Source organism: Salvelinus fontinalis, unplaced genomic scaffold (assembly GCF_029448725.1).
Source record: "Salvelinus fontinalis isolate EN_2023a unplaced genomic scaffold, ASM2944872v1 scaffold_0679, whole genome shotgun sequence".
In the NCBI taxonomy this organism is placed as follows: Eukaryota; Metazoa; Chordata; class Actinopteri; order Salmoniformes; family Salmonidae; genus Salvelinus; species Salvelinus fontinalis.
Genome location: NW_026600888.1, coordinates 62983 through 86455, shown reverse-complemented (window position 1 = coordinate 86455; position 23473 = coordinate 62983). Strand labels below are relative to the sequence as shown.

The 23473-nt window shown below is 43.0% G+C and overlaps 1 protein-coding gene across 2 annotated transcripts; it reads left to right on the top strand.

Moving 5' to 3' along the window:
• Nucleotides 1-1261: 1261 nt before the first annotated feature.
• Nucleotides 1262-22381, top strand: LOC129847032 (mucin-17-like). 2 transcript variants are annotated; one of them, XM_055914807.1, is made up of 10 exons: nucleotides 1262-1474; nucleotides 4050-4112; nucleotides 4292-4453; nucleotides 4775-4864; nucleotides 5071-5189; nucleotides 5359-5509; nucleotides 5637-5903; nucleotides 10668-15395; nucleotides 15540-15615; nucleotides 15736-22381. In XM_055914807.1, the coding sequence occupies exons 1-10, from the start codon at nucleotides 1451-1453 to the stop codon at nucleotides 15840-15842; spliced, it is 5787 nt and encodes a 1928-aa protein (XP_055770782.1). In that variant the 5' UTR covers nucleotides 1262-1450; the 3' UTR covers nucleotides 15843-22381. The 2 variants fall into 2 exon arrangements, with proteins under 2 accessions (XP_055770782.1, XP_055770783.1); XM_055914808.1 differs by lacking the exon at nucleotides 1262-1474 and adding an exon at nucleotides 1809-1978.
• Nucleotides 22382-23473: the final 1092 nt, after the last annotated feature.

Below are 23473 nucleotides of genomic sequence, written 5' to 3'. Positions count from 1 at the left end.
TTCCAAATAGCCTATATTTTTTTGTATTTAATTACTTGTAAACCTTATACTTTTTATTAGTTCCAATAGGCCTCCAGTGTTGTTTGCTTGAACAGTCACTGAGGCTGTATTTAACGTTAAACAATAGTTATTTCAGATGCAGCAGGTTTAGATACTTAGCTAACTAGCATTGATAGCTTAGCACCAAAGATACAGGCTGAGAGTCTAGGATTCCTGTACATTTTTCCTGTAAATGTCGTTCTTCTAACAGGCTTAATGTTACATTAGAATTTCTGAACCAAGAGGAGCAACATCACAATACTTTTTTTGAATGATTGTGAAACAAACCAAGAAGACCAGGGCGGGGTTTGAGAAGTGGAAAATTCTTGCATTGGTTGTTAATTTTGTCAATCTAAAGGCACAACCCGAATTTGAGCCAATAATAGGTAGTTGTACATGTTACTCCACAACCTTGTGAAAATGACATGTTTTCATTTTAGTCAAAAACAACTTTATCGAAGGAGTGCCTTTTGATTTGACAGCCTGCGATTTGAGATTCTTGGATCCAGCGGCCGTGTCTTTGTGAGACGCAGAGTAGGTGAATGGATAATTTCTGCATGTGTGATTTCCACCGTGAAGCATGGAGGAGGAGGTGTGATGGTGTGGGTGTGCTTTGCTTTATTTAGAGTTCAAGGCACACTTAACCAGCATGGCCTGGCCTCCACAATCACCTGATCTCAACCCAATTGAGATGGTTTGAGATTAATTGGACCGCAGAGTGAAGGAAAAGCAGCCAACAATTGCTCACCATATGTGGGAACTCTTTCAAGACTGTTGGAAAAGCATTCCAGGTGAAGCTGGCTGATAGAATGCCAAGAGTGTGCAAAGCTGTTATCAAGGCAAAGGGTGGCTACTTTGAAGAATCTCAAATATAAAATATATTTTGATTTGTTTAACACTTTTTTGGTTACTACATGAATCCATATGTGTTTCATAGTTTTGATGTCTTCACTATTTTACAATGTAGAACATAGTAAAAGTAAAGAAAAACCCTTGAATGAGTGGGTGCATCCAAACTTCTGACTGGTACTGTATAGTTTACACCAAAGGGTAAAATCTATATATTTTCAGCAAAATAGTGCGTCTCAGCGTCTGTGGTCTATGATTTATGCTTAATGATGTGGACTGCAAATTACACCATAATGGAGGTAGGCCTGGGCTCACAGAAATAAGAATGAATAGAATGGGCTTGGAACTCTAACCCTGGAAATTGACTGGTAAACTCATGGGTACACTGCCAACGGCTGCCTGGTATTGTGACGCAATCATTTCAATTGTAGTTTTGAATTTCTCTTCATTCTTATTTCTAAGCCAGTTTAATATTCAGTAGCATTCAAGCTTTGGCAACCTCAGATGAAGTACGATGTTTTACCGGCTCAATTTGGAGACCAACGTAGGCTAGACCTGTAGCATGGACAGCGACGAGGCCCGAAAAGTAAGTCAATTTCTATCGCTATAGGCCTAGCCTTGAAATGATTGACTGTAGACAGTTTCATTGATTACACTGAAAAATGTATGGAAAAGGGTGCATGTCTGAGGTTATGTGTAAATCCCCTGCTCCCAAAAAGGCTCGTACATATTCATTTTTATTTACAAATACAAAAAAATTGCATGGATGGACATTGACAGGAATAAAACCTAGTATTGACGTGGTTGTACTGTCCTAATACACCCTCACATGGCAATTTTGATCTGCATAGATGCTAATCATCTAGACCACAGGGATTGGTGGAAGTCATGCAAAACAGTTTTTTCCGCATTCATGTAAAGATGGCACTGAAGCAGACACATTGAGCACACGTTTGGCATGTCAACGCGTGTTGTACTAATAACATATGCCACCAACAAAGGGGATGGATACAATTTGGGATTTTAACTTTCCTGACCAGGACAGTCACGCAATACTGGAATATAAAAGAAAACCAGAAACCCTGAACATGTGAGTAGCTATATTATTAATGAGCTAGCAATGCTGTGTGCGCGCTCATCCGGAAAACGAGTGTGCGTGGCTTTTGACAATTCAGTATGGGGTGCACGTCCAACTGACCGTCAGCTGGCTAGAGATCGTGTGTGTGGTGTAACGTTACAGATTCAAATAACCCATTGAATGTCAGAATACAACTACAAGGATTATATTAATTATAGGTATAATAGATTTAAGCTAGTATAAACTGTTGATCATCTCTTATGGGAACATGTAGCACAAATCTATTGCTTCATGCTAATGCTAGCTAGGTAGGTTTTGACCTTTTGGTAGGGGCGCGTCAGTTTTAGCTAGGTGGCTGTCACTGGCTAGAAATCGTGTGTATGGTGTACTGATTCAGAGAACCCAACAGATGAAATTTCAGAAAATAATTCATTATATGGCTAATAGATTGACGTTAGTATCAATTGCAGATATCTTATGAGAGCAGGTCGCATTGTTAGTCTATGCTCGCTAGCTAGTTAGCTAGCTTAGCTTACTAGCTAGCTAATTAATTTTGATGTCGGATCTACTTAGCTAGCTAGTTCTTACCAGTGTCTGGATATCGGCGTTTCAGAGCAAGTTCAACCATCATTTCCCCCCTGGGAATGCTGTGTCATGGTGTTGTATCCCTAGATTAGCAATGTATGTGTGTGTAGCTGTCAGTCAGTGGGTTCGATTGCATCACTATCAGAATAAAATGATATGATACCAAGGTAAAACGCAGTAACTGCAGCCAAGGGCAGGTTGAAACCAAGCTATAAAGCACTAAGTTCAGTTACTGCCATTTACCTTGGTTTCACAGTAACCTTTTGCAGTTACTGCTAATACGGCCCCCATTTTCTCCAAAACACAATACAATAGAGGCAGGAAACGTGTCCACTGACGCCAGACATGACCCTATGTGAACCAAGGTCCTCTACTCCACCAATTAATTCACACATAAAACGGTCAACCGAATCGTTTCTAGTCATCTCTCCTCCTTCCAGGCTTTTTCTTCTCTTGATTTTATATTGCGATTGGCAACTTTCATAAATTAGGTGCCTTACCGCCACTGACCTCGTTCGTTTTTCAGTCACCCACTTGGGTATAACCAATGAGGAGATGGCACGTGGGTACCTGCTTCTATAAACCAATGAGGAGATGGGAGAGGCAGGACTTGCTGTGCGATCTGCATCAGAAATAGAACTGACTTCTATTTTAGCCCTTTGCTATGCAGATGCTCGTTGGCGCGCCCAAGCAGTGTGGGTGCAATAATTGAATAATATAGATTTCTAAATTCATTTGGTGTAGTCAGCCTGTTAGTCGTGATAATGCTTTAAATCCATCACTGTAAATAACTTGACAGTTTCGAAATCGAATACATGTGGATCACATTTTAGGGTTGAGGTATGATTCTGTGGAAGGCTTGGCAACAGACTGCACCTGTTGCAGCAAGCCCAGGCACAACTGGAGCTGCGCTTTATGGAGCGGGCACACCATAAATAAGCCTGTAGACTATATCAATAGGTTAAGGCTACAATATCCTTTCATAGTGTTTATATCAGTACAACAACATAGGTCTATCAGATAGCGGACGTTTGGGGGGCATAGGGCCTACCTTTTCTGGAGACACAAGATAATCAAGTTTCCGTTATGACATCACTTGTTTGCAATATTAGTCAATATTCCTACTATGTCAAAAAAGTGCGGGCAAAGAATAAGAAAATGTGAGTAGGCCTAGGATAATGCTTTGTTCGTTCTTCATATTAATATCGCTTCACATTTGTATAATTCTAAAGATGGATGATGAAAGTCTATGAGATGAATATGTAGCCTACAGAATCAGTCATCATGTAGGCCTACGGCTAGTTGACTACTTTAAGAATAGTTTAACACTGTAAATGGATCAAACAAATTTGTTTTAGATATGAGCTTGATTCAACATTTTTCATGCAAAGTGAATTGGCAAAAGGGGGAATTATTGCAAACCAAGTGACAGGGATGGGGTCTACTATCAAAACCCCACGTCTAAAAAGTTTTGTCATGATTGTCTCTGTATTTGTAGGGGTTACAGGAAGCCCCAGAGAGGACATTCCCTGTATTCTTCAGAGGAAAACTGGGGGAGAAGGTTAGTGTGATAGTATGACATTCCAAATGATCTGAGATCCTCAATTTCTTTCAAATGAAATGTTACCTAATTATATATTTTTAATGACTTCCTTCCCATTTCCAGTCCTAATTCCACAACCATTCCCACTGTAGTATCCATTGCCCTGACATTGAGGTTTGTTAAAACACAATCCACAGCTCCATCAGGAGACCCCCGGGTTTGACCTGTTGGACCCCAACATGAGAGTCATGGATGTTAGTTATAACTGCCTCCACGACAAACACCTGAAGAGTTTTTTCCGCCATCCGGAAAGGAAGAAGCGGCTGGTGAAGCAAGGCCTCATCACCTCAAATGAGAAGGCATGGCAAACCTCCTTTTTCTTTCCAAAATCTTAAAGTGACACTTATATGGAACTGAGAAAATTGGACAGGTGTAAGCAATATGATGGCTAGGTGAAATGTTTGCCATTTTGCTTAGTTTACACAAATCCAAATCTACAAGTGCATATGGTCATTGTTAGTGCAGGTTGTAAAAGAGAATGTGTTCTTAATGTCTTACCTGGTTAAATAAAGGCAAAATCAATCAATATTGGGGTAGAGGTTAGAGGTAGATTTGGGATTGGGTGTTTGTACACATGAACTTCCTCTAAAAATGGCTCTTTTGTGGCTCCTCCCTTTCAGGTGCTGTGTACGTGTAAAGAGTACAATCGCTACAGTAGCTACATCAAGTCAGTTCAGTTGCTGTGGGAGAAGCAGTGCTGTGCCCAGCAGGTTAGAGTGGTCTACTTTCTAGATGCACAATTATAAAAACACAAAAGCTATATTGTAAGACACACCTTTCCATGCGTTTTATTTCAACTGTGTATGTAACTTGCTGTCGCTCATGGATGGGGAAAGGGTTTTCTGATCACGTGACAACACCAGGAAAAACTTGTGGAGGGCAAGGGTGCAAATAAATCTCTCTCTCTCTCTGTCAGAAAAATCTTTTGAAGCAGTTCCTAGTCTTGCAGCAGCAAGGGGAGGTTCCTTCCCACATCTCACTGACGGATATTAGAGAATGGCTCATTGCCAAGGGTAGAAACTACTTCAAGAACACGTGAGTGTTATTAGAATCTTTTACCCAAATGTGTTAAAAAAACATAAGCAAAGGTGTGGAATCACGTTGACCTCCTATCTAGCAATAACTTAAGAAATAGATATGGTGGACAGTTTGAGTTGTAGGAAAATTAAGGTAAATCATGTTTGATGTTCCCTTGTATGTGAAGGTTTCAGAGTGAAATGGAAGAGGGGAAGAACCTTCACTTGGCCGAACTGGCTTGGGATGTGAAACGACGCCGCAGGCTTGAGGAGCTGGAAAGAGAAGTGTGCAGGGAGCTGCGCCTGGAGCGCCGAATCCGCTGGTCGGTGATTGGACAGGTAAGGATGGAACAGCGGCACTCCTAGGGCTGATATCAACTCATAGTTGCTTAAGCAGCAGTAGGACCTCAGTGTTTCTGTTGGTATCTTCATCCATTTGCCTCTCTCTCTCACCCGTCTCTCTTAGCCTGGTAGCCAGATGGGAGATTGGAGACCCCTGGGCATGGAGACACACACACCTCTGGTAATGGACTCTCCCTTCAAACACTCCACCTCCTCGATGGACACTCTTTCCAGTCAGATCTCGACTAAGAACCTCGAGGTTGCTAGGCTACATACTGCCAGACCACGTTATGCCAGACCACCAACTGAAAGACCTAGCAGTGACTCTGATCACTCTGGAACCTTGTCGACTGTGACGACCTGCTCACCACATTCAGCTAGCCCGTCAGTGGTAGGTCATTTTGGTCATGAACATGTTCCCAGCTTTCACTCTTTGGGGGCTGTAGACATATTACTGCTTCCCTGTCTCCCATCTCCTGGGAAATCCATATCCAAGTACAGTTGCAAGAAAAAGTATGTGTACCCTTTGGAATTACCTGGACTTCTGTGTAAATTGGTCATAAAATGTTATCTGATCTTCATCTAAGTCACAACAATAGACAAACACAGTCTGCTTAAACTAATAACACACAAATAATTTTACTTTTTCATGTCTTTATTGAACACACCGTGTAAACATTCACAGTGCAGGGTGGAAAAAGTACACTCAGCAAAAAAATAAACCTCCCTTTTTTAGGACCCTGTCTTTCAAAGATAATTCGTATAAATCCAAATAACTTCACAGATCTTCATTGTAAAGGGTATAAACACTGTTTCCCATGCTTGTTCAATGAACCATAAACAATGAATGAACATGCATTTGTGGAACGGTCGTTAAGACACTAACAGCTTACAGACGATAGGCAATTAAGGTCACAGTTATGAAAACTTAGGAAACTAAAGAGGCCTTTCTACTGACTCTGAAAAACACCAAAAGAAAAATGTCCAGGGTCCCTGCTCATTTGTGTGAACGTGCCTTAGGCATGCTGCAAGTAGGCATGAGGACTGCAGATGTGGCCAGGGCAATACATTGCAATGTCTGTACTGTGAGACGCCTAAGACAGCGCTACAGGGAGACAGGACGGACAGCTGATCGTCCTCGCAGTGGCAGACCTCGTGTAACAACACCTCCACAGGATTGGTACATCCAAACATCACACCTGCGGGACAGGTACAGGATGGCAACAACAACTGCCCGAGTTACACCAGGAACGCACAATCCCTCCATCAGTGCTCAGACTGTCCGCAATAGGCTGAGAGAGGCTGGACTGAGGGCTTGTAGGCCTGTTGTAAGGAAACCGGCAACAACGTCGCCAATGGGCACAAACCAACCATCGCTGGACCAGACAGGACTGTCAAAAAGTGCTCTTCACTGACGAGTCATGGTTTTGTTTCACCAGGGTTGATGGTCGGATTCGCGTTTATCGTCGAAGGAATGAGCGTTACACCGATGCCTGTACTCTGGAGCGGGATCGATTTGGAGGTGGAGGGTCTGTCATTGCCTTGGGCGGTGTGTCACTGCATTATCGGACTGAGCTTGTTGTTATTCCAGGCAGTGTCAACGCTGTGCGTTACAGGGAAGAAAACCTCCTCCCTCATGTGGTACCCTTCCTGCAGGCTTATCCTGACATGACCCTCCAGCATGACAATGCCACAAGCCATACTGCTCGTCCTGTGCGAGATTTCCTGCAAGACAGGAATGTCCGTGTTCTGCCATGGCCAGCGAAGAGCTCGTATCTCAATCCCATTGAGCACGTCTGGGACCTGTTGGATCGGCGGGTGAGGGCTAGGGCCATCCCCTCCAGAAATGTCCTGGAACTTGCAGGTGCCTTGGTGGAAGAGTGGGGTAACATCTCACAGCAAGAACTGGCAAATCTGGTGCAGTCCATGAGGAGGAGATGCACTGCAGTACTTAATGCAGCTGGTGGCCACACCAGATACTGACTGTTACTTTTGATTTTGAACCCCCCCTTTGTTCAGGGACACATTATTCCATTTCTGTTAGCCACATATTCAGTTTATGTCTCAGTTGTTCAATCTTGTATGCTCATACAATTATTTACACATATATAATTTCATGAAATCAGAAGTACAATACAGCAAATGAAAGATAAACATCTTGTGAATCCAGCCATCATTTCCGATTTTTAAAATGTTTTACAGCAAAAACACTATGTATTCATATTAGCTCACCACAATAGCCAAACACACAACGCCATGTTTTCACCATGTTTCCACCGCATAGGTAGCTTTCACAAAACCCACAAATAGAGATAAAATTAATCACTAACCTTGAACAACTTCATCAGATGACAGTCTTATAACATCATGTTATACAATACATTTATGTTTTGTTCGAAAATGTGCATATTTGAGGTATAAATTGTAGTTTTACATTGCAGCCACCATCACAAATAGCACCAAACAGCCAGAATAATTACAGAGAGCAATGTGAAATACATAAATACTCATCATAAAACATTTATGAAAAATACATGTTGTACAGCAAATGAAAGATACACTGGTCCTTAATGCAACCGCTGTGTTAGATTTTTTAAAATAACTTTAGTACAACATACAGCATGCAATATTGTGAGACAGCGCCCTACAATTCTCCACCTTGTTGGAGCCAACATAAAATACGAAATAACATCATAAATATTGTCTTACTTTTGATGTTCTTCCATCAGAATGTTGTGCAAGGAGTCCTTGTTCCAGAATAAATCGTTGTTTGTTTTTAGAATGTCCATTTCTTCTGTCGAATTAGCAACTTTGGCTAGCCATGTGGAGCTCACGTGTCCAAGAAATGTTTGCGCCTGGAACGAAAAATTCCAAAAGTCCCAATAAACGTTGAATAAACTGGTCAAACTCGGTTGAAAAATCCTACTTTATGATGTTTTTCTCATATGTATCCAATAAAATCAGAGCCGGAGCATTTCGTCGTGTAAACCGAACGCATTTCAGAAGACAATGTGAGGTTCCCTTGTGCACAGCTGACTACTGACAAAAGAGCGGACCTGTTACTCCAAAAGCTCTCATTCGGCCTCACATCAAGCTAGACACCCATTCAACCTTCTACTGCCTGTTGACATCTAGTGGAAGGCGTATGAAGTGCATACAGATCCATAAATATAAGCCAGTTGAATAGGCAGGCCCTGACACAGAGCCCCTTTTTCAGAATGTTCACTTCCTGTCTGGAAGTTTGCTGCCAAATGATTTCTGTTTTACTCACAGATATAATTCAAACAGTTTTAGAAACTTCAGAGTGTTTTCTATCCAATAGTAATAATAATATGTATATTGTAGGATCTAGAACAGAGTACGAAGCCGTTTAATTTGGGCACGATTTTTCCCCAAAGTGAAAACAGCGCCCCCCCCTATTAAGAAGAAGTTAAGTTTGCTGAAAATAAATATAGTTGACAGTGAGAGGACGTTTCTTTTTTTGCTGAGTTTATGTGAACCCTTGGTTTTAATAAATGGTTGACCCTACTTTGGCAGCAATAACCTCAACGTTTTCTGTAGTTGCAGATCAGACCTGCGCAACGGTCAGGAGGAATTTTATACCATTCCTCTTTACAAAACTGTTTCAGTTTAGCAATATTCTTGGGATGTCTGGTGTGAAGCTCTCTCTTGAGGCCCTGCCACGGCATCTCAATCGGGTTGAGGTCAGTACTCTGACTGGGCCACTACAGAAGGCATATTTTCTTCTGTTGTAGCCATTCTGTTGTTTATTTACTTCGGTGTTTTGGGTCGTTGTCCTGTTGCATCACCCAACTTCTGTTGAGCTTCAATTGGCGAACAACCTTAAATTCTCCAACAAAATGTCTTGATTAACTTGGCAATACATTTTTCCATTGATGATAGCTAGCTGTCCAGACCCCGAGGCAGCAAAGCAGCTCCAAACCATGATATGATGCTCCCTTCACCATACTTTACAGTTGGGATGAGGTTTTGATATTGGTGTGCTGTGCTTTTGTTTTCTCCACACAGTGTTGTGTGTTCCTTTCAAACAACAAAATTTTAGTTTCATCTCTCCACAGAATATTTTGCCAGTAGCGCTGTGGAACATCCAGATGCTCTTTTGCAAACTTCAAACGTGCAGCAATGTTTTTATTTGGACAGTCGGTGGCTTCTTCCATGGTGTCCTCCCATGAACACCATTCTTGTTTAGTGTTTTACGTATCGTAGACTCGTCAACAGAGATGTTAGGATGTTCCAGAGATTTCTTTAAGTCTTCAGCTAACACTCTAAGATTCTGCTTAACCTCATTGAGCATTCTGCGCTGTGCTCTTGCAGTCATCTTTGCAGGACGGCCACTCCTAGGGAGAGTAGGAACAGCGCTGAACTTTCTACATTTATCTACAGTTTGTGTAACCGTGGAGTGATGAACATCAAGGCTTTTAGAGATACTTTTGTAACCCTTTCCAGCTTTATGCAAGTCAACAATTCTTAATCTTGGGTCTTCTGAGATCTCTTTTGTTTGAGGCATGGTTCACATCAGACAATGCTTCTTGTGAATAGCAAACTCAAATTTTGTGAGTTTTTTTAGGGCAGGCAGCTCTAACCAACATCTCCAATCTCGTCTCAATGATTGTACTCCAGGTTAGCTGACTCCAATTAGCTTTTGGAGAAGTCATTAGCCTCGGGGTTCACATACTTTTTTCAACTTACACTGTGAATGTTTAAATGATGTATTCAGTAGAGACAAGAGAAATACAATAATTTGTGTGTTATTAGTTTAAGCAGAATGTGTTAATCTGTTGTTGTGACTTAGATGAAGATTAAATCTAATTTTATGACCAATTCATGCAGAAATTCAGATAATTCCAATAGGGTTCATATACTTTGTCTTGCCACTGTATTTGGATGATATGATGTAATATGCGTTTGCCACTTTGGTAAATGTAAAAAGTCTAGATGAGGAAGATGATTAAGTTGCAACAATGGAGACCACACATTTGATATAGAATAATTGCAACAACAAAAAATGAAAGGTATACTTGTTATATTTACTTTAAAAATATTTTGGATATGGATTAACATGTGTTTTGATTTCCAACATACTGTAAATCTTAATCAATTCCGTTGATGTACCTTTCTGTTTTCATTAATACAGATTACTGTTAGGGACTTGCTGCTCATGATTGGGCACATAACTAGCTCAGTATTGGAGGAGGTAAATAGCATCCTGATCCCTGCCTTGGTTGACCTTATAAGGCTGAGAGCTTCAGAAAGTGATGCAGAGAGTATGCTCTCCATCAGCAAAGACACCAACGAAGATTCAACCCAGGGCTCTGTCAGCTGTACCTCCCTACTCTCCAAAGTCAATGTGATCTGTCTCACTCAGAGTCCTGACAGTAAGTCCTCCCCAATCTCCATTGAAGAACCAGTCAAAACTTGTTGTAGCAGCAGTTCTCTGTCCAGTGAGGAACGAGCACACTCTTCCTCCAGTCAGATCTCTACTAAGAACCTCCTGGCTACTTGGCCACGTTCTACCAGGCCCCAATCTGCCAAACCGCCACCTGCTAAACCATCACCTGCTAAACCACCATCTGATAAACCGTCACCTGCTAAACCGTCACCTGCTAAACCGTCACCTGCTAAACCGTCACCTGCTAAACCACCATCTGCTAAACCACCATCTGCTAAACCACCACCTACTAAACCACCACCTGCTAAACTACGATCTGCTAAACCACAATCTGGCAAACCACCACCTGCTAAACTACGATCTGCTAAACCACCACCTGCTAAACCACAATCTGCTAAACCACTACTTGCTAAATTACAATCTGCTAAACCACCTACTGCCACTGACTACTCTGGAACCTTATCTGCTGTGGTAGGTCGTGGGCATGTCATCCCTGTCAAACTGACCTTGGCCCCTTTCTCCTCCTTACTCTCCAGCGAAGAGACCAACACCAACCTCCCCTCCAGCAGCCGCCCCTCCTCATGCTCTATCAAGCTTTTAGACAGAAGGAGTGACATTCCTTGCTCCCTGGCTGTGAGCTCTATTTCAACTGTTCCTGGACCTGACTCTAGCAGGAGCCCTAAGCGGGAGAATCAATATGCTACTGAGGTCTCGTCGATCTGCCTCAGCCAAGATAGAAATGGCCAAGGAGGGAGTGTGACACCTCCAGCCCCTTTGGATGTTTCCCTCCCCTCCATTATTGAGCGGGCTGGCGGACTTGTATGTTCCGTCATCTCCCAGTCTTTAGCAATTGTGGAGGCGCGGTCAAGTGTGATTGGTGAGAAGGGCTCTCCATCTCCCACCACAGTCTCCCATTCTCCTACAAGGGTGTTTGTCAGCCACTTAAGGAGTAGCCCATTAGGTGAGGACCTTGTAGATTCAACACTTGCGGATGTTATCTCTGTCCTGAAAATGGAGGGAATTTTTTCCTCCTCTCCGACTTTGGACGAGGAGCTGCTTGATCTCTCCTCCAGTTGTTCTTCATCATCCAGCGAAACACTGCAATGTGTGTCTGTTGGCCCTCTTGGCAGTGGGTCGGAGACGTCCTTCAAACTTCTTGGGGGTCGTACTCTGAGTATTGCCACCCCAACGGCCCATGTTATCACAGAGGACTTAGAAGTCTACAGTGATGAGATCATTGACGAAATCCTTATTATAATGAGGACCAAAAAAGATGATGACAGTGGAAGTGACGTCTCTGGTGCATCAACACCATGCAGCACACCAGCACCACAGAGCCGGTCCTCTTCTGCACTGAGGGGAGTGCTTCCCCATGACAGGAGGATACTCAGCACAACACTGCTTGGAATCCAGAACACACTAGACAGTGAGAACCTCTCAGGAGAGTGCTCCATCTCACCACAGGACAATGCCAGAGTCCTGGAGATGATAAAGTTGCTGCAGAGGCGCCTTGATGGGACACCCTCAGAGTCCTCCATCCATATCACAGATGTGGCTTCACCCTTGGGCTTTCCTCTCCCTGTATCTCTCCATGCTGTTCAGTCGTGTGTATTTGCCACTGACAAAGACCTGAAGGCAGAAAGAGTGAAGGGAGTCTTTGAAAGCCTGAGATCCCAGTTTATGAGCTACTCCATCAAGCCTGTGAGTAACATCATTACCAGGGCAACAACAAAGATGGCTGCCTCCAAGCAGGTTAGTTTAGAGACACTCCAGGCAGCATCAGCAAAATCATCTGCTGTGGCTCAGAACCTTATTAGTTCGGTTTTATTTCAAGTTGCCAAGGTGTCCTGCTCTGATGACTTAGAGGGTCTGGGTGATCATCTCAGATGCCCCTCAACTTTGACCAGAGTTCTGACACCTTTGACCTCAGAGAAGGCTACACTGACACCTGCTGTTCTGAAGATCAGAAGGGAGATGTGTAAGGAAGTGGCCACTGAACTCCAGAGTTTCTTGATCAAGGAATCCCTTACTGGCACCCAGACACCATCCAATGGACATGCTTGCACTTCTGGTTCTGCCCCAAGGGAAGCTGTGCGGGACATCCTGAGGAAAACCAAAGAGGAGGCTTCCAACAAAAGCCTGAATAATATTTTCTCTGTTAATTTGGATGAGCGGCTCACAGACTCCATTGCAGATGCCTTATATCCAAAGCTGCATGACACATTGGAGTCCAAGAGAGAGCTGCAGGCTTCTTATTACAGCTCCCAGATCAGCTGCAGCCTCAGCCCCTTTGAAGTTGAGAGCAGCCTAGAGCTCCAGGAGTTCACTGACCCACTATCTGAGTCAGTATTGTGTCTCCTGGATAGGACATTTGGAGATAAAGCTCAGAACTTAAAGACAGGCGGGGGTGTTTTACAATATGTCACAGACCCAACCTATAAGAAGCTTTTGATTGGACCCCACACCAACGATGTCAATGTGGTTGTGCACACGATTGCAGTGGAGGAGTTGCCTGTTGAGGGTTGTATTGCGCAAAGTGAGGCCATTCATGGCCTTCACAAGAAGCAAGAGTTACCTTCCAGCACCAGTGACAGAGGGAATGAGACCCCGAGCCCTACTAATTGCCTGCTGGAGGGTGTAGTGGGCAAACTGATACGGAAGATGCTATTTCAGGGCCTTGACATCCCTGAGTTACCCATGAACGACAGCCGCTCTGAGAGCTTTAAGCCACAGTATGAACTGATTGCGAAGCTTTGTCCTCTGATGGTAAGAACAATCATGGCTACAACCATAGCCAATCAACAACCTACTATTCAAGAAGCAGTGATGTCTTCCGACAACATCCATGTGAAAGAGCTGTGTGAGGCAGGTATCAAACCTCTCAAAGAGAACCATGTACCCGATGACTCTGAGACAAACATCATGGTCAGAAGGGCTTTGAGTGAAATTGAATCCTGTATGATTGAGACCTCCGCCAACGACTCTCCCAGTCTACATTCCACACCAGAGGTGGTTGTAGACCTGATCACCAAGCTGCTTCATGGGTATGAACTTCCCTCAGAGGACTTTGCATCACCTGTGTCATCCCCAACCACCACTCTCTCTGATGTGGCAATGGACATGGTGGTTTCTGTCCTTCGGGACCTGTCCGATTCCCCAGACGTTACCTCCGCATTGGAAATGACCAAGGATCTCAAGACGCCGTACTCCCGCCCCTCAAGTGCAAGGATTGTAAGTGCCCTCTGCAGAGAGCTGGAGGAGCACATGGGCTCTCCTGATGCTCTGAGGCGAGCTTTGAGGCGCGGCAGCGGGGAGATGACAACAGCCATTGCGAGTGCAGTCACCAGGGAAGTCAACCGTCTGGGTTCAATCGTACCTAAAGTCTCTGTCCGGCCGCTCTCCTCAGACATCTGCCTAAGGACAGACCAGGACAAGGTCACGGTTAAGAGCCGATGTGGCTCGGCTGAGGTGAAGGCATCCCAACCGGTGTATATTATTGTTCACGTAGAGGCGGTGATGGATATCATTGTCCGGCTGCGCGCTCTGATTGTTCCTCGGACCCAGGATAAACTGGCCAGCTGGACCCTAGTTGAGGATGTGACCAACAAGCTGTCCAGTGCTCTGTGGGTGAGGGTGACTAACAGGTGGAGGGAAGCAAATGTCTGCCTGAAGGCAACAGACATCTTTCAGTTGGTGCTGTCTGTGCATAGAAAGTTGATGCAACGCTATGGCACAGAGGAAGCCCTACAGAAGATACTGTGCCACAAGGCACCCAAGCTGCACAAGGACATTGTCTGTCTTGTCACGAACGGAATTATGGATGCACCATCCAAACTTCAAGGCACCAAAAATCTGGAATCTACACTCAACTTGAAAGAATTGACAGCCTTGTTTAATGAAATGACAACCCGTCAATCTTTGAATAAGAAAGCTGAGCAGAGCAGCATCAAGACTGAGATTGAACAGCCGGAGTGGTCCACTGTGGATCAAGTGACATCCGGTTCCAGCAGCTTCATTAGGGAGCTTATATTAGAAGAAGTCCTGATGAAGCTTGTCAAGAAGATATGCCGTATGCCAAAAAGGACCAACAAACATCAGCGCATCCAGATCAGTGATCTGGTGACTGAGCTGATCCGATTGTTCGATGATGAGGTGGCCAAATATCTGATTGAGGAAATGGGAAGCCAGCAAAAAAGTTTCAATTCTAAGATGACATCGAAGCTGGCAGATGCCATCTACACTGACCTTGGGAAGGTCAAGCGTTTGAAACGCTCCTTGAAAATTGACGATTTATTTGAGGATCAGGAGATGCTTTCCTTTGTCTCTGACATTGTTTCCCACAAGCTACTGGCCATCTTGAAACCCTCAGTGCCCAACCCATATGACCACGAGACCTCAGACCTTGAAGACTCATGCAGGGATGATGTGGAGGATGCGGAATCTGAGGGGGTGCATTATGCCACCGGCAGAAAGGTAAGACAAGCTCAGATTACTCTTGAATGGTCATTGGTTGTGCTTTTTGATATCGGCACCAGTAAATATAGTTGTATAATTATAGGAATATGTAAAGGAAGTGAAATTGATGTTTAATTGTGCATCTTTGAATTCTGATCACAGTCCAAGATGAGCATTGTCCTTAAAGACACTACAGACCAGCCAGAGATGTACATTGCTGTGGATTCTCCACCTATGAGTGAGTGTTCCTGGGGGGAAATGTTCTTATGGGACAATTATATATAAAGAAGTAATAAATTATTGTTTTATCAGACAATTGTCCATCTGAAATTCTTACATATTTTCATCTTCTTGCCAGTTAAATTATCCAAGATGAGGAAAGGCATCCGGGGCTTCTTCTGGGGAGTCCAGAAGGCCTGGAAACGCTTGGTCACCTGCAAGTCCTCTGGGTCCTCTGATGGATAGCCTGGATGACGTGCAGCCCATGTCAGTTGCTTTTGCCAGGCTACATCTGAGGAGAACACCACAACTGGCCTCAATACAACATTTTTATTTTTGTTGTTAATTTCTGTTTTCATTTTGAGTCCCCTAATGCTGCTCTATTTGAACCAGGCTGTCAGTGGACTAGCTTACCATTAGTTTATACTCCTTAAGGAAGATCCACTATAGGCTACTCAACACCAAAATTCCATCTGGGTCTTTTGATCCCTTATTAGCTCCCACTCCTGTTACTAGGAATGTGAGCTTCTAAATGTCATTCAGACATCTACAGCTTCTCCTGTGATTAGGAAGATAAGCTAAGAAGCCCAACCAATTGACTAGATGTGCTGTACATCTGATGCCATCTCCCTATTGTAATCATTGATCCACGTCCATTGCAGCCTCTACATTTGATGTAGATATTTAGCCTAAATTAAAGAATTACAAGGAGGGTAGGCCGACAGCAGCTTCTACTCTTCCGATTAGGAAAGTGGTGCTAAACTTTTTGGGATTTGAGGAACTATGTATTTTATTTTTCAATCACTTACATACTTTTTAATGGATGTTTTAATAAACCATTTGTATTGCAGATTTTGATTAATATTGTATCTTTCATAATTGTTCATTTTAATTTAGGTATTCATTTCATGACATGGGACTAAAGCGTAGTTGATACCCTACATACGTACACAAGAAATAACTACAAGCAGCTACACAAAAAACACTCTACACAAGAACGCAGGATCAGCATTTTGTGAAGCGTTCTTGTGTTACACACGAAGGGTATGAACTAGGCTTAGTCATTTTATGACTTCTATAAGGGTATATAATGGTATCCATAGTGCAGTATTAAGATATTCATTATGGAGCTTTATATTATAGTAGAAATAATGTTAATGAATAAAAGTGAATTGATGTATGTCAACTTGATGGCAATATTTGCTTGCTCAACAAAAGCTATATTGGTGTTAGAAGGTCTGAAGTTGCATGACATTCACGTATTTATTTAATTGGCACGGCCCTGAAAGAGGTAGAAAAGGCCTCAAGATGGCAACAAATATATTCTATCAGAAAATCGAATCAATGTATTTATCACATGCGCTGAGTAGAACAGGTGAAATGCGTACTTACATCTTCCTCTAACTCTGCCTTGGCAGAGAAGGGCTTGATGAATCATATACAGTATATTGAATTCAGAGTTTCTAGTGTGAAATACAACATTGCTGTCTGCCAAATTAATTAGCAGTATTAAAGCAGTGAGTGTACAAAACATGAGTGCTCTTCCCATGACATAGATGGACCAGGTGAATCCAGGTGAAAGCTATGATCCCTTATTGATGTCACAGTGTAGATGAAGAGGAGGAGACAGGTTAGTGAAGGATTTTTAAGCCTTGAGACTATTGAGACATAGATTGTGTATGTGTGCCATTCAAAGGGTGAATGGGCAAGACAAAGTATTGAAGTGCCTTTGAACGGGGTATGGTAGTAGGTGCCAGGCACACCGATTTGAGTTTGTCAAGAACTGCAACGCTGCTGGGTATTTGACGCTCAACATTGTCCCGTGTGTATCAAGAATGGTCCCAGTGGAATGCTTTTGAGACTTTGTAGAGTCCCTGCTCCGACGAATTGAGGCTGACTGATCTGAGGGGGAAAAAGGGTGCAACTAAATATTAGGAAGGTGTTCCTGATGTTTTGTGCACTCAGTGTATATACTTCAGGTTGTATATATTTGAAGTTACAGGAGCATGTGAGTCTTACGGCCAGCTGCCATATTCTTGCATGTATTCTGCATCCGGAACAGTGAAGCCTGGCACATGAGTTTAGTATGATGTGACATATGATATTTATTCACCACATGTTAATGTGACTACTCTATGTTTGCCTAACTTGGGGAGACAAAGAAGGTAATATTTACTTTCAGAAGAGGACTTAGACATATTGAAAAAGAGGACTTTATCATGGCCCATTCATCCTAGCAGGGAAGCCCCTCTCAGAGGCTGAGGCGAAGAGGAGCAGTCGTAAGCCCACTCCATGTGAGTGGCTTTACCGTAACCTCAGGCACAGTGGAACGGGGGAAACTCATCTGTATAATTGTGTTGAGGAGATCCAGACTGCATTTCAAATTACACCCTATTCACTATACAATGCATTACTTTTGACCAGGGCCCATAGGGGTCTAGTCAAAAGTAGTGCACTGTATAGTGCCATTTGGGATGCAAATTCAGACTCAGCTTTAATAAAGGGATTAGGTCTGCTAGCCAGTGTTCCGTCTCTCTCTCCCTAAACTTGATCTCCATTATAAAAAGCATCTAGACATGATCTCACATTTCTTTTAGACTAATATTTAGTTTTCAACAGTCCAGATTTGTATGAACATTAGTCTCTCTCCGACATTTGCAACATTGTTTCAAATATTCAAATTCGATCTCCAACTGTCCCATAGTAATAAACGTGTAGGGGTCGGGAATCGGAACGAGAAAGAGAGATGCCAGGCAGCGTTTCTCAGCCAGTCAAAATCCTGAATCAGCTGGCATAATTTTTATGGATTTATACAAACAAATGTCAATTGAAAAAAGGTAAAACGAAACGAAGGGCAGCTAGTTTGCTGTCTTTCCAGCTCCAGTTTGGAGTTATAGTGTTAGCTGTGTTGTTGGTTAGCTCCTCTGAACAGTAGTGTCCTAACAAGAGAGCACATTTTTTATGCAGGGTGAAATCGTACCTGATTAGCTCATTGTTATTGATGTATTCTCGAAGCCGGTGTTTGGAGGATATTGTCACGCCTGCTCCCACTCCCCCTCCACGCCAGGCTACCCGTCTGTACATGCACCTGTCACCATCACTACGCGCAGCAGCGCTCATTGGACTCACATGGACTCCATCACGTGGTTGACCCTGTATGTCTATCTGTTCCTCGTGGTGTTCCCTGTGTACGCATTACGTGGTGTTGTGTGTTCCTGTCTAGACGCTGTTCCTGTTCTGTTTAATGTCTTTCAGTTATTAAACCTTCACTCCCTGTACCTGTATTGGCACTTCGTCTCAGGCCTATAAACACCCGTGCCAATATATCCAAACACCAGCTTCTCCAGCATTATCACTTAAATATCCACAGCCCTTGGAGGCTGGAAAGTCCCACCTAAAATGTAATTTGCTCATCAGAGGGCCCGTTACGGCTTGCTTCTGTGAACGCTGCGTGTAACACATTCGGTATCAGGAAAAATAAATAGCAAGGTCTGCTAACTTTCTTTAATTATGTTTAATTACCACAAACAATGAATGGCAAATGCAATTTTCGTATATACGGGTTCACTGTATCTCCGCGCAGGGTAGATCAGAGAACTGGCAGGAAGTACGTAAACAGCTGTTCTTATACTGTGATGACGTAGTTTCAACGCGTCTGTCACAGTAGAGGCTGGGCGTGGTTTAGACTTTGCCCCACCTTTGCTGGCCCTTGGCGCTTCCCTTTGTCCACATCTGGTTGCTGGGTAGATTAGATCCGTCTTGTGTCTGTCGATTCTACACTGAAACAGTTCCTAATATGGTATTGTCCAGTATTCTAACTTCCTGGTTGGCCTAGAGAGATTCACCCCTCCCCTCTCCAGACTGTCCACAGCTTTTATGGCCTGTGTTGGTCAGTCCTTACACCTACACACACACACACCCCCCTCTGTATTGTTTGTGTGTGTGTGTAACAAAACAATATTCATCTTCAAACAATATGCTAACAGGCTACAGTGCATAAACATAAATCCTAACACTTCAAACAAAGCACAACGCTGGAAATCTGTCCGCATCCACGGAAACTAGTCCCATCGTTCTATGACGAACACAGATGGTTTTATATCAAATTCAGAGAGAGCTGCCAGTTCATTGTTGGTTTGGCTGTACACTGAGTGTACAAAACATTAGGAACACCTTCCTAATATTCCATTGCACCCCTTTTGCCCCCAGAACACCCTTGTCGAGGCATGGACTCCACAAGGTGTCAAAAGCATCCCATAGGGATACTGGCCCATGTTGATTCCAATTCTTCCCACAGTTGTGTCAAGTTGACTGGATGTGCTTTGGGTGGTGGACCATTCTTGATACACACAGGAAACTGTTGGCACCTACAACCATACCTCAGTCAAAGGCAATTCAATCTTAAATCTTTTGTCTTGCCCATTCACCCTCTGAACGGCACACATACACAATCCATGTGTAAGGTGTGTAATGTAAGGTTTGAAGCAAGTTTTCTGCAATTCTACATATTTTGCTATGGGACAGTGAGAACTTTTTATAACAAATGTCATGCTCATACTCAGTATGCCATGGGGCACAGATAATAAAAACTGTGCAGTTTTCCAGCTTATTTCCTTCAATTTGACCCATTTTGCCATGGGGTGGATAGAAATGTTTGCAGATTTAAAGCAAATTTCCTGCAATTCTACACATGTTGTAATGAATTATGCCATGTTAACAAGATATCTGAGTGTGAATGACTAACAAAATAAATGGGTGCCCTCTGGAGGTCAGGGCCCCTGGGCACGGCATTTGGCCATAATTATTACTAGTTTAGATAGCCGGCTAAACTACACTACATTACCAAAAGTATGTGGACACCTGCTCGTCGAACATCTCATTCCAAAATCATGGGCATTAATATGGAGTTGGTTCCCCCTTTGCTGCTATAACACTAGATATGGTAACATTGCTGCGAGGACTTGCTTATGTTCAGCCACAAGAGCATTGTGAGGTCGGGAACGGATGTTGGGCGATTAGGCCTGGCTCGCTGTCGGCGTTCCAATTCATCCCAAAGGTGTTCGATGGGGTTGAGGTCAGGACTCTGTTCAGGTGAGTCAAGTTCTTCCACACCGATCTCGACAAACCATTTCTGTATGGACCTCGCTTTGTGCATGGGGGAATTGTCATTCTGAAACAGGACAGGGCCTTCCCCACACTGTTGCCACAAAGTTAAAAGCACAGAATCGTCTAGAATGGCATTGTATGCTGTAGTGTTAAGATTTCCTTTTACTGGAACTAAGGGGCCCAGCCCGAACCATGGAAAACAGCCCCAGACCATTATTCCTCCTCTAACAAACTTTGCAGTTGGCAGTATGCATTGGGGCAGGTAGCATTCGCCAAACCCAGAATCGTCTGTCGTTCCAGATGGTGAGGCTTGATTCATCACTCCAGACAAAGTGTTTCCACTGCGGTGAGCTTTACACCACTCTAGCCAACGCTTGGCATTGTGCATGGAGATTTAAGGCTTGTGTGCGGCTGCTCGGCCATGGAAACCCATTTCATGAAACTCCCGACAAACAGTTCTTGTCCTGACGTTGCTCCCAGATGCAGTTTGGAATGCAGTAGTGAGTGTTGCAACCGAGGATAGACAATATTTACGCGTTACACTCTTCAGCACTCGGCGGTCCCGTTCTGTGAGATTGTATGGCCTACCACTTTGCGGTTGAGCCGTTGTTGCTCTTGGACATTTCCACTTCACAATAACAGCACTTACAGTTGACTAGGGCAGCTCTAGCAGGGCTGGAATTTTACAAACTGACTTGTTGGAAAGGTGGCATTCTATAACGATGCCACGTTGAACGTCACTGAGCTCTTCAGTAAGGCCTATGGAAATTGCATGGCTGTGTTGCATGGCTCCTTTTGACATTCTATACCCTGAGTTGCTCAATATCAAGTACACCATTTAGCAGACGCTTTTATCCAAAGGTTGAAAAGAGGTTGAAGATTCCTTTTTCATTGTCTGTTGTCATGTTTTAACCAATGCTACATCACAAAGAGAGCAGTCTCCTTGCCAGACAAATGCATGTGTTGAATGCAGTATACTTAGAGATGTGACTGACACGTGTACATCTCCCTATATGTATGTGTCATGGGTCAGGGTTACAAATACTGTACATGTATTCCCTGAGAACTGGTGTCTCTTTTCTCTCCCTCATCTGCCTCACAGCACCTAATGAACACACACTCCAGAGCCCAACTATGAGAATAATCAAAATGTGAACCTATTACTCCACTAGAGCACAGTGGCTCTAAATTGCTTTCTGCTTCAGCGGGTAAGCATTAGAAAGCTGATGTCTCCTTCATGTCTGGAAGGCATGAATAAACATAATTTAAAGAAGGAAATTAATATTATGTAATATGACTCTAATGACCAGAAGGAATGTATTGAATTAAGCTGCCTATTGTATATAAGCGGACAACAATTATACTATGGCATTATTCATTGTCGGGTAAAGTCAGTGATATGAGATATGGTATGTTTATTGAGGCAAGTAGAAAATGGGAAGAAAGGGGCTTAAAGTCAGACTTAAGAACATCCAACAGTTGTGCATCAGGCAAGTGCATTACCTAAGTCAGACTTTTATGTGGAAAGCCCACTGATGATCTTTCTTTGAAGTCATCTTATTATAATCTTTGAAGTTTATTATTCAAAAAGTGATAGCATCATTGTTGACCGGACCTAAGGAGGATGGTAAAAGAGAAATGGTGTCTACTCTGTGTGAAAATAAATCACCCTACAGCTTTTTCTTGTATATTCTTCTCAGTGCTGAGACTAAATAATCATAGGCCATAAGGCTGCCTGTTAATCCGTCATCTCTGTACTCTTTTCTTCAATTCATCCTGGCCAGGGACGGCACTGGGGTAGGCAGGTCAATGACTTGTCTATCTCAAATCAAAAAGATTAAAGAACCAGTGCTGCTGTAGGGGACCACACATCATTTGAAGCCCTTAGACTGAAATCAGACATAAAAAATTAACCGTGGTAAATATCTGAGTACTTCAGAATAATTTATCACTTGCCTTCTGATTTGATGTACCATTTAATGGGCACACTATCTGACAGACTCCCACAGCAGTGGGTTCTAAATGGTAATATAGTGTTACTAACTGTGTTACAGTAGTTTAGAACAGTAACGCACATCATCTAAATGACCCTAAAATCCTATTAGCCTTTTTCTTAACCTTTGTCTTTTCCTTTATATATTCAATTATGATGTAATTATGTCAAATAAAACAATATGTCTCACAGCAAATGACTATCACACTTCTGCTGATGCAGTGAAAAGGATTTGTCTGAATTGTTATCAATAGATTCCCCAACTTTCTGAAAACCGTCCCTGTGATGATGTATGAATAAACAACAATGAAGGCCTTTCAATCTGATATTCCTATCAGGGTGGGATTCAATTTGAAATGGAGATCAAATGGGAAGATTTGACATGAATGCTCCAATAGAGCCATACTCACAGGTTGCAATAGGGCATCCCAAATTGCACCCTAGTCCCTATATTGTGTACTACCTTTGACCAGGAAAGGGGCACTGATAAGGCTTTGAAATGTTTTAGAAAGCATTTTGCCTCAAAATTATTCTAAGCAGACAATCTTTCATTTCAGTCAGAGATAGTCTTGACTGAATTCCATCTTTAAATGAGGGAAAAAGAAGACCCAAGTGTGCCCCGTCCTAAATAGCAATACAACTATATCAAGTTGGGGTCAAGTTGGGGTAAGTAAGCATTTCACTGTAAGGTCTACTACACCTGTTGTATTCAGCGCATGTGACAAATTACATTTTATTTTATTTTATTTGATGACACCTGACATTGTGATGTGACCAC